Source organism: Paroedura picta, chromosome 7, assembly GCF_049243985.1.
Source record: "Paroedura picta isolate Pp20150507F chromosome 7, Ppicta_v3.0, whole genome shotgun sequence".
Lineage (NCBI taxonomy): Eukaryota > Metazoa > Chordata > Lepidosauria > Squamata > Gekkonidae > Paroedura > Paroedura picta.
Genome location: NC_135375.1, coordinates 73,856,663 through 73,868,760, shown reverse-complemented (window position 1 = coordinate 73,868,760; position 12,098 = coordinate 73,856,663). Strand labels below are relative to the sequence as shown.

Here is a 12,098-nt window from a genome sequence, read left to right as displayed (position 1 = left end):
TATCTATTTATTTGAAAACATACAACTGAGAGACAAGTAAATGGAAATCCTGATAGCTTTCTACAGGACTAACAGTCCCTACAAGTAGGGAGAACAGGAAAGCACTCTTCTTGATTTGTGTATCTCAGTAAATAGCACCATGTCATGGAGATGGTCTTCATAACAGAACAGCTCCTGCAAAATTCTATGGTGGGGAAGGAGGTTGGGTAGCAAGAATGAGAAAGGATTTGCCAATAGGCAGACTCTTTAATCATAGTACCCATAGCCACAATTGCACCTGATACCATGTTTTCTGGCACTCATTTAATTCTTCAGTCTTGGGGACTGAATCCAAATGGTCTTGGAGGTAACAGAAAATAGGAAGATTCTGGTTGCTCTCTCCAATTTGAATAACAAAGCATCCATGAACTCAGCTAGCTGAGAACGCCTGTATGACAAGGGAGGGAAACTGAAAAGGCTTGGCAAATTTTCTGTCCTCTCTTGTGAACAGGTTCCTATTCATTGTGGAGTGGACATGGGAGGATAAAGGTAGGTTTGGTGGGCTTGTGAATTGAAGATGTGTATCAGTTGGAGGATCAGCACAGTATCTGCCTCTCTGATTGCCCTCTGCCTGGTCCCCCAAATGTACTTGACTCCACATTGACTCATCATCATGATTATTACCACAATTATTTAAGCTATTTAGACTATATGATTGTGCTGAACATAAATTAAGAATTATGATTGAACAATGAAATTTCAGCATTTTGTTCCTTTACATTTTTGTGTATGTATAAAATACAAAGAAAAACAGAATGTATTATGAATTACACCCCCATATTTTCCTGCACATACTTTCCTGCACAAAGTCACTCCTTGTCTGAGTTTCTGAAGGTGCAGCATTGTAATATGCTGTGTTCTTTTGTATCAGAACAGTTCATGTAGTAATCATTACATTTATGAGTCAGGAAGTTGATCTCAGAACTGTTCTGGCTTAGCTGTTAAAGTAATTACTATCTTGTATAAAAATTATCAGTAGACCTGCATATAAAAGTGAAGCTCAAAGTCAGCTTTTTTCAAGGAAAAACCCCGGAAATATTTGTCAGGCTTCAAGAAACCCTGGAATGGTGGCATGTTCCTTCAGAGAAGGGGGCACAGAATCGATCATTCACTATATTCATTTTGGAGCAAGAGACTAGGCCTGCAGAGCAACAGGGGAGGTGGGTTCCAATGACGTCTCATGATGTCAGCGACCATCCAAACTTTTAGGAAACTCCTGGGGAGCTCTTGCATAACCCCAGGGTTTCCTGGAACCCTGACTGGGAATCCCTGCTCAAAGTACTTGCAGAATTACATCCTCAAAATTCTGGATGTGATTTGTCTTTGAATGTTTTGTTTAACCCAATAAACTTCATACATTAGATATTAAATTTTCTTACTCCTAAGTCATAATGTCAAAATAACCCACAAAGAATAATGATGAGGATGGTGTGGGTTGAATTATATTGTTCATTTTCCATGTTCATTTTTCAGAAAACTAATTTCTCAGTTTTCCTTATAGCCTAAACAAGTACTTTTCTAGCTAGGGGGAAAAAAACCCTAGGAATTTTGTTTTACCCCAAAGACTAACAAGTTTTTATTTCACAGACTATAGCCTCGATGGTTAAAGTTCTTACAATTTACGGCTGAGAACACTGCTCTAATGAAATGAAAAAGAATTTTAAAAAGCCATTGGAAGGGGATGGTCAAATTTCCTGGTTTCTGTAAGATTTTCTTTGACAGGGTTAACTGGGGGCATTTCTGCATATCAGTTTAAAAAGCGTTATGGCAGCTGAATGGCAAAGTGCTATTTTTTTTTCACGCTTCTGAGCCCTTCCTCATCTTTTCTGCTGTCTTGTCTTTTCACGCATCTCACCCTTCATAACTGCTGCTGGAAATGGTGGAAGAGAGCAACACGCCTTATATGGGTTGCACTTATGCCTGTCAATCAATGCAGGCAACCAATCCCCTTTCTCCATATTTTAAAGGTCCCATGATGCCCGCTAATTTTTTTAAAAATGCATACTTCATTGAAATGCCTATGCATAGAATCATAGATGCATAGTGCTTTTTGAATGCCACACCTTATGGGATCACGAGTCCTTTGAGACATTTAAAAACTAATATTGTTCCTGATTTTTTTTGGGGGGGGGAACTTTCGAGAGGCATGCTTTGTTACAACTTTGAAAAAAAAATATTTTATTTCTGGCATCAAATCAAATCAAATCCTTTTATTGGCATAATCATAATAAAACATTTATGCAAAAGATAAGGTGGTTCAGACTTCTGGCATCACCAGCACACTTGTCTGCCTATTTGTTGCTTCAGGAAGTTAGCCATTTTTAAAAAGAAATTCCCATCCCCAGGAACAAGGGAGCAGGTGTGAGGACAGGACGAGGCAGGTAACTCTAGCGCATTTGAGCCTCTATACCTTTCCTCTGCTGGTTGCCCTCTGGTAGCTAGCACTAAATAGGTTGGTGAATCCACTTTATGCAATTCCCCAACCAGTGCTTTAAAATGGAGGATGTAGCCAGCCAGTTACTGCCCAGACACTGGATGTTGGCAATGTCATATGGAGGGGCCTGAATATAATGAATACGTAAGGTAAGCATTTCACTGTATTTAATGGGTGCGGAAATGCCCTGAGTTTACAGCACCGTGTGGTACACAAAGCATGTCTTTCCTGCCACTGCATTTGCTGCTTGCCAGTTACATTGTTTTCTTCACCATTCATTCATGGCATTTCTTTACCTTATTGTTTTCTTTTTCAACTTCACCAGAACCTCATTCCTAAACTTTCAGCATGGACAGCTCCTGTCTCCCCTTCACAATACATTTTAGAACATTCCATCCATTCCTCTGGGCTTTTCCAGATTATCAGTGAAACAAATACACAGCTGTCCTTTATTTGTTGTGCAGAGTCAAGTCATCTCCCCTCAGGGAAACACTTCTGTACCAATGGTACTGCATTTTCCCAGCTTTCAAACTACAGCTAAAATATAATTCTTCATCCAGCAAGTCTGCTGCCATTTCGAATGCTGCCTGGAAAATGATTTCACAGCCTCAAAAGATATAGCATGTGACATCACAGATTAAGGGCAATGGAATGCTGCAAATGTATGAACTCAGAATTCTGGTGTACAGAATGCACCAAGGTGGCTTCATATGATGCAGAATTAAGGCCAAATGTGACCCATAGTCTTATTGGTTTCACTCAAAGCACCCCATTGGAGAGGAAAGTGGGGTATAAGTAAATAAATACAGCTGTACAGAATACTGAAATGAACTGAAAACGGTGGTTCTCCATTTTTTGCCTTGGCACTAGTCAGCTTCAAACTGTATAATAGAGAACCAGTATAATTAATGTACTGGAGCACATATGTGCTCACTCAATGGTACTAAGTGTCTTGTCTGTGTTTTGCCTCCAATCAAGCTGTGTGTGTGCTAGCTCTAAGTCTGCACAGTAGGGAGCTGTCAGGCAGAATCCTGTGCCACACGCCCTAGGTCTGGAGTTGTGGGATGACTTCCCTGTAGCATCTGTAGGGTAGGCCAGGCTGTCATTGGGTGCTAGGAGGGATGGGCATGGGCTAGGGCAGTGCTGATAGGGTGTGCACTTGGTCAGTCTCCTCAGCTGCTTGGATATTCAATGGCATGGTAGTTAAAAGGAAGGAAATGAAAAGAATTACTATAGCTGCCAATAGGCTGTGCTGCTATTTTTGCTGGTACAATTTTGAGCCTATTCTTGGGGGAGGGGGGAATGTTTTGGGAGCTCATTGGCTATTGCCATGCCTTCTGGCACACCCACATTTCTGCTGCTGCTGGGGCTTGTACCAGCACTGTTGGCATGCAGCCATGATGCAAGTGCGCTGCACAGCTGCACTTATGACACCAGTCTTATATGAATCAGAACAATTGTTAATCAAGGTCAGTATTGTCTACTCTGACTGGTAGCAGCTCTCCAGGGTCTCAGAAGTCTTCCATATCACTTATTACCTGATCCTTTACATTGGAGATGTTGGTGTGAACTTGAAAAATTTATAAATGCAGCCTCTTCACTTACCTTTCTGGAGCCTTCTTCTACTCTAGGGAGAGGGAAGGCTTCCAGAGAAGGCTGCTCTGACTGCATTACACTTCCAGTTGTGTTATCTGCCATAAGACCATGCAGGTTATAAAGGATAAAGCATAGTATTGACAAGCTGCTGGCCAGCATAGTTGAGCTGATTCCATGTGGATAAAGAAACTGTGACAATAGCAAAACAGTCAGCCAGGACCAAGAAAAGATGAATCATAGTCAACAGCCACAGTTCAGATAAATACACCATTCCTTACTCAAAATCAAACTGCAGAAATTATGAAAAATTCTACAGAAACAGCCATTTTTGTTAGTTTGTTTTATTTGATTCAGGGGTTGCAGAAAATGTATTCTTAAACTCAATGTAATTCCAAACCACTGCTAAATAAGTAAGAATATTGTCCTTAATTCAAAGTTAGCATTCATTATGTTTTGAATAAAGTAATTCTGCTTAGGTTTTCACTGGTAATTATCTCAGATTGTTAACTTGGGCTGTTTAAAATGCACAAATGAAAAGGGGAATACAAAATCCCCCATTCTGAGTTGGATTCAGCCAGCTTTGTCACTCAATTACACCTCATACTTTTTCTTACGACTGTCCCCAATCCACATGGCTTTTGTACATGTAAATCTCCTGATTCTCAGAAGAACACATGCTTTCGATAAAGGATAGCAGTTTTTAAAGTTTTCAGTACTCTATTGTGTACAATATGAGATTTAAAATCTTCTTTAATTTGCAGGGTTTCATTTTTAACTCAGATTAGCAGTTTCTTTCTTTTTGATTGGAAAGAAGGAAGGAACATATATTTTCCCACAGAAAAAAATCAGCATAGATAACATTTATACATCTATAATATTCAGGATCTTCATTAACAGTGTTTCAAAGATATAGAACAGGCTTTCTCAACTAGGGTTTCATGAAACCCTGGGGGCTCTGGAAAGATTTCCTGAATGTATGGGAGTTAATTAATTTTTAAAAGATATGGTCATGTTGCCCCCCCCCCCCATGGCCAATGATGGGCCTTTATGGGGTAGGAAGAAGAGGGTCCCTGGGTGGGCATGAACACAATTACGCTGCCCAACCATATTCTACATGGTCATGCTACTTCTGGGGTTTCTCGAAGCCTGATCATTTCAGAGGTTTCTCAATGGTAAAAACGCTAAGAAAGGCTGGTCTAGACCATCTCCTTCTCAGAGGGGAGGTGAAGGAGTACCAAAATTTGAAGTACTAGGTGATTAGGTAGGGAGGTCAGCAGAATTTTAGTTGCAATTTTCAGGGCCTCATCCATAAACCCAGTGGAACTGTCAAAGGTCTTGCAGGGTTCTGATGTGACCAGGAAGAGCAATCCATCAAGCCAGAGCCAGGGCATAAAAGGCCCTGGACTTAGCTGAGGCCAGTTTAATTTCTTTAGGACTGAGTGATCACGTTACCACACAGTTTCTATTTTTTTTTAAGCAGTCTTGCAGACTTACACAGCAGTGTTATGTTATAAAGTTATAACTCAGGGTTTTTAAAAAATTACCTTGGAAGAGTGGAGGCGATTAAAAAAGGCAATTTTTTCAGAATTTTTTCTTTGTATTTGAACTCACAAGCTCATTTGAAATTCTGGGCCAATTAAGCCTTTGATGTTGTAGGATCTTCTTGACAACTACTGCTTTTTATTTACCAGGCCTGGTTTTAACGAAGTCACTGGTTTTACCGAAGTCACTTCAGCCTCTGTGTCTTTCCAGCATGTTACTTTTTTACCATTTATAGTTATAGGCTGTAAATAGTCGACTTAAGACCCTTGCTAGTCTGTCTGTCTGTCTTCTTCCTGTGGTTCATAATCTGTAACTAGGGTTTCAATGGCTGTTTCTGCCTTGTTTACTATATTGTTTAGGTTTGTTTCTTCTCTAATTTTGGACAACAAGCCTTTTTATGATAACACACTATGCCGAGTTGTCTATTTTGTATGGGAATTTGTATGGGAATTTTCCACCTGGCAGGGTTGGTGTTTGTTGGTTGGATTTTCTTTGATATGCCCCAAACTCTATTTTTTTAAAGGGAGATGAGAAAAGAGATCCCTCTGTAAATGCCCCTCAATTTTATCTAATAAAGTGCTGGCTTTATCCACTATTTATAGTATTTACTTATTTATTTAGATTTCTATCCTGCCACTTTCCATAGACTCGTGACAGGTCACATAAAACAGATAAAAACCCCAATAAAACCGATCAAAACCCCTAACAAGCATAAAACACAAAAAAAACCCTGCATAGTCCCCATTCCTCTCCTATCTTCAGCCAATCACCACAGGGTGGGGTTCGCATGATGGTACAATGTTGGCCGGAGAAGGGGCCCCCAGTTGTTCCTGACCCCAATCTCAACCAAGGTTCCTTATCCCTCAGGAACCATCTAAATCGTGAGGTAGCTTGCCTGTAGAACAGCTCTAAGCCTATCAGTTGCTTCAGTTCATCAAAAGTTTTCACTTTACTCCTTTCAACCTAACTATTCAAGGCTTTATCTAGGCAACAACCTAGCTGGGCATATGTTTTACCTGGCTTTCTTTTAATTTCTCTAAAGGCTTTTCTGCTTTGTTCTAACTGCATCAGCCCTTCAGCACCATTCCTCATGATGATGTCAAGGCAACTGGGGTGGATGTGGTGGGAGGGGCACCAGGGCTGCCTTCTTTGGCCAGGGCAATGGCGGCAGCAGCAACCAGTTGCCTTCTGCTGCCATCCCCCATTGGCTGGGATGTACAATTGAATGTTCCTAGTGGGGGTGACGTTGAGGAGGAAGAGGAAGGGGATTTCAGGAGAGTTAAGTCCTTCTTAAATCTTACCAGTATAACTAAGAGAACTCAATAGTACATTTGTAAGCTGAGTTACACTTTTGAAAGCCCGGACTCAGGAGGGAGTAACTCTGCTTAGGGTCACATAACACTGGCTGAACTTTGCCTTTGGTTATTAACAATTTCAAGAGAAAAATATTTCCTTTATCATAAGCATATCACTTGGCATCTAAATCTGACCTAGCCAGAAAGCCTGGCTATATATACTTGGGAGTAAGTGGCACTGAACAAAGTGTAAACTTGACTGTAACACAGTCCTATATATATATTTACTCAGAAGGCCCATTGTTTGAACTTACTCTCAAATAACTATGTATTGGGCTTCATTTCTAACTGGCTTCATCTGGACTTTTGGATATAAATGTTTTAAAAGAAGTTTAAAAATCAGGTTCATAATTTAATTTCATTAATATACAATATATTATTATATAATAAATCAATAAATTGATTAATATCACATTTCTTCAAACAAAATACCAAGATTGTCTTTTATAGCATAATTTTGGAATATTGATATTGAAAACCAGCATTTAGACACATGACAAAGGGAATTTTAAAAAATTAATTTGCTTATAGTTATTAGTAAATACTCCCCCCCGGCCTTTAAAGAGATTAATTTTTCATGGAAATAATAAGCATGATTTACACTTCTAACAGCCACAGAGATACCAATAACCAAGTGCAGTCAAGTACATGAGATGACTGAAATGAATTATTTAGTAAAATCCTAGCTGGAAACAACCACCAAGTGTGCTTTATTTTCGACAGTGATGCCATTCATGCCGTCATGATAGGCCTATTTGTAGGTGAAAAACATTCGGTAGTCTTTAGCAAATAATTACACTGAAGAATTTTCCTGTGGGTAATTCCAGTGAGGAAAGTATGACTAGTCTTGTTTTTTCTTCTTTACATGAATAATAACTTCTAAGGAAGACTCTCTAAGTCCACAGGCACTTACTTTTGATTTCAGACATGCTTCAGATCTCACTGTCTGCCTGTCATCTTAAGTCTCCTTAACATTAAGAAAGTTCAACTGAATTTAGTAGGGCTCTTGATCAAGTATACATGTTTTGGCTAGCTTCAGTGGAGCGGCCATTCATGGGTGCTGGTTTGGGCCTTGATTTTCTCTGTAAATTGGGATCCTAAATATACTTATCTAGAAGCAAACACTCTATAAATTAATGTGTCTGTCATCCAAGGTGGCTAGGAACAGGCTGCCAGGCATTTCAAAAGGGACAATGATCATTTACATGAATGTGGATTAATTAATTAGCTGCAATAGGGCTAGATCTGTGTAAACTGAAAAGGCTGTAGACTTAAGCATACTTTCCATGAAGTATATGGTAGTGCACTGCTTCTAAGTTAAAAGTGTTTAGGATCAGGCTGTATGTTTAATATCAGTAGATGTTTGAGGATGTTCAAAAATGCCAAATCAGTTCACTGTCACCAATATTTCATTACAGTGGTAATTCTAGTTATGAGCTATTCAGTCATTTCCAGTACTTCAGATGCTACAATGGAGATGATGAACCCTCATCAACCCCATGTGGGTCTATCCTATCATATAAAACAGTGGTCCCCAACCTTTTATCACCAGGGACCGTTCACCGCTTGACAATTTTACTGAGGCCGGGTGGGGGGGGTAGTCTTTTGCCAAGGGACGTTGCCGCCGCTGCCTGAGGTCCTGTTCCACTTTCTTTCCCGCTGCTGCCCTGACTTCCCGCCACCTGCTGGGGGGCGCTGCCAGCAGCAGCTGTGCAGTGCCACACCAAGGGGGAGCCCCAGCCATGACGGTCGATGGAGAGCACCAAAGGTGAGCAGACGGCAGAGTGGCAGGGCAGCCCCCGAGGCAGCAGCCGGGGAGGAGGATGAGGAGGAGCCACAGCCCGGTACTGACTGATCCACGGCCCGGTACCGGTCCCCGGACCGGGGTTGGGAACCACTGATATAAAACACACACACAGCCCATTCTTTTGCTAGCCTATATCAATTGCGCTAATACATTTTCATTTGTTGCAAAGGGGAAATCTCCATTCTCTGAGAAGATTGCAGAAGGAAACCATAAAGACGATCAGCGCTATTTTGAATATTTAATTTTTCCCTTTATGCGATAACAACTATTTATTTACACATCTTCCTTTTCCTGGTTACCAACGCCACCTTTAAAAAAAAACCCTGTAAAACAAAGCAAATAGGAAATCTCTAATTTGGCGGAAGCCCCACAAAGGATGCCACATTTCAGGGGAAGAGAGAAACACAGGGAGAGACCCGCTTCGAATACCCAGCAAGAAAGGCTGCCTGGCTGCCTTTTCTGAAACGCGTTGGATGGTCGAGAGAAAGAAATACACATTGGGAGGGGAGAGACGGTGCCATACAACGCTCCCGCCGCCTTCGCTGCCAACGAGGTCTCGCCAACTCACCCAGGACCACGGCGACGATGGTGCTGAGCAGAAGCCAGTTGTTGGCCAGGAACCTCTTGCAGTCGCATCGTGCCTTCTTGGCGCCCGCTGGCTTCATCACGGCACCGGGGCTGCTGCTGTGTTGAGGCCGTTGAAAAGCGGCACAAGGAGCGCGCGACGGAGGCGGACGAAGAGCGCCTGCCTGCCTGCCTGCTTGCCTGCTTGCCGGGGCTTTTGCTGCAACGGGAGACTGGCTTTCGCGCGCGCTCTGCCGCCGACGGTTTCCCCTGGAGTGTGCGCTGGCGAGGGGACGCGCTCGTAGCTCTCCGCAGGGCTCGCTTCCCGCCCTCGTCTTCTGCTGCTGCTCCTGACTGCCTGGTTCTGCAGCTCCGGCTTAGCCAAGCAGGCGCGGAGAGGCGTGGCGGCCGATGTGCGCGCGCGCCCCTTTTCTTTCTCCCTCGCTAGCGCGCACCTGGCTCGGCGGGGCACTCCGGCGAAGCTCGCGCGCGCTCGGCCTGTTCTGAGGGGCTCTCTGTGGGAGGGGACTTAGGAGCGCCGCCCGGGAGGCACTGCGCCATCGGCCAGGCAGCGCGGGGTGCGTAGGCGCCCCTTTGAAGGTCTCGGTAACGAGGCGAGACAAGCGGAAGCCTCGCTTGAGCAGGTGCAGCTCCGCAGGTGGCCCGAAAGTCTCCGGCAGGAGCGTGGCCAAGGGACCGTGCGGAGTGGATGGAGAGATGCTGCACGTTTCCTTTCTTTTCCTGGAATGGCTTGCTGTGCGATGATGCAGTCCAGTCGGGTATCGTCTCCCTGTCCCGATAGCGGCACCCTCAGCAGTGCCGTGTGAGGAAAAGAAAAGGGGCAGATCTCCATTTAGGAAGGAACAACTTCTCAGAACCGTGGGGCTTCCTGGACTACCAAACGTCATGTGCCGGGAAGACAGGAAACCTGTTATGGCTTTGGTTGTGTCAAGGCTCGGGTTGTGGGAGGAAAGGACTGGCGGCAGCCCTAGGCCCAGTCAGGCCACCAATTGAAGGCCACCTGCCAAGCATGGCAGAGTGTTTCCCAAGTAGGATGGGAAGGCCAAGAGGTTAAGGTTCACGGTATTTTTTCCTCCTCTCAAGCAAGACATATCCCTTGCCTCTACCCCACTGCTGCTAGCGTAATATAAGACATGGCTTTTGGGGCATAAATCCAGGAGAGAACCAGGGGGAGAACTACTCTGTGTGTCAGTGGCGGTGGATACCAGTTTATGCCACTGAGATTAGAAGGAAGAGAGTGCCAGCCATGTTTATTTCCTCATGATTTAATTGTGATTGTGTGTAGGAGGGGGGAGTCAGGGCAGAGGCTGATCAACCATTTAATTTACAGGTAAATTCCCCACCGCTATTGGCTGACAGTCAATGAGGGACAAGCAGAGCTAAGCCCCAGCAACTGCCAGTGCCTCGGAGGCCTCTCGGCTCAGACCCTTCAGCAGCAATGATAATCAGTGTCAGTTCACTTTCCTTGCTGCTGCTATTTTGTGGTCAGAGCCAATGCCTCTTCTGGCCTGAACTGCATTGCTCCTGCAGCATTAGTTCTCGTAAGGGGGTTGCAGGTTGAAGTTAAATATGGAGGCTGTATCTTCATATGCAAAAGCTTTGACCCAAACTTACAGTTATGGGTCTTAAGGATTCCAAACAAATAAACTAGCTGCAATATAGCAGTCAAGTATCTTGTGCAGGACAGCTCCAACAGATATGAGGAAGAGAGGGCCAGCTGGAGCAGCCTGCCTGGCAGTGGACAACATACGTCAGAATTCAACCCCACTCTCTTATAAGGACCAAGGACTCAGGCCTGAGGAGGAATACAAGCCCTCCCACTGGATACATGGGAAGGCAGTAGAGAAGGTACTGTTAACCCCTCCCTCTCTCCAGCCTGCAGCCTCTTAAGGCTCTAGAGAGCATGTCAGCCCCACCTGACCCCAGTGGTGCAGAGACACCCATTTTGAGAGGGTTTCTCTTGTGGGGAGCATGTGTATGTGTTCCTCAATGAGGTTCTCCTTTCCCTTAAGCTCAGATTTTAGAGAAAGGAGGGAGGGGAATTGCCTTCTAGCTTTGCATTCTTGATAGAACCAGTTTTCATTCATTCTGTGAACTTGGGCACCACGTCTGGTAAACTGAGAAAAGAGTGGGAGAAGGTGGAGAAAACAACCTTTCTATTTCCGCAACAGCCCCTTTACACTTTTCTGTGTGTAGGCTGAGCCTCTTCATGCGGCTGTGCATTTTTGGCTTAGAAAATTTCACTGTAGAATTACTTCCGCGCTTATTTTCCCCCCACATTCTTATTTTTTTTCCTACATAAAAATGTATTTTGTGTTAGGTTCTGATAAACTGTGTAAATTCCTTCAGATAGCAGTTGTCAAAAGATATGTCTTTTTTTCTACCTTGAAAGTGACCTTCATCTTGGTACGTCATTAAAAAAACTGAAGTCATTAAAAAAATGAAGTCTATAGTTTTATTTTGCTAGAATATATTATTTTATTCTGTTTTATTTTGCTACACAAGACTAACACAACTATCTCTCTGGAATTTGATGTTTAAATGGACAGAAGAGATCCTGTTGTGTTTTTTTCCACACACAAGTTCTGACTTTTCTTATACAAACATACACATGAATTCTTGTCAAGCTGACTTTCACAATTCCTTCAGGCTCAGCTCCTACCAGAAAGATCATTAAGAGAGACAATCAACCACTGGACCACTTTGAATTTACTCTCACATTTGCTATTTTTGACCTGTC

At 43.2% G+C, this 12,098-nt stretch overlaps 1 protein-coding gene across 1 annotated transcript in view; it reads right to left on the bottom strand.

Annotated features, from left to right (window-relative positions):
* Window positions 1-9,790, bottom strand: part of SLC1A1 (solute carrier family 1 member 1) — a 47,155-nt gene extending 37,365 nt beyond the window's left edge. Inside the window, exon 1 of the mRNA XM_077344930.1 lies at window positions 9,342-9,790. Coding sequence (XP_077201045.1) covers window positions 9,342-9,438 — 97 coding nt within the window. The 5' untranslated portion in view covers window positions 9,439-9,790. The remainder of the gene's footprint in view (window positions 1-9,341) is intronic.
* Between the last annotated feature and the right edge of the window lie 2,308 nt (window positions 9,791-12,098).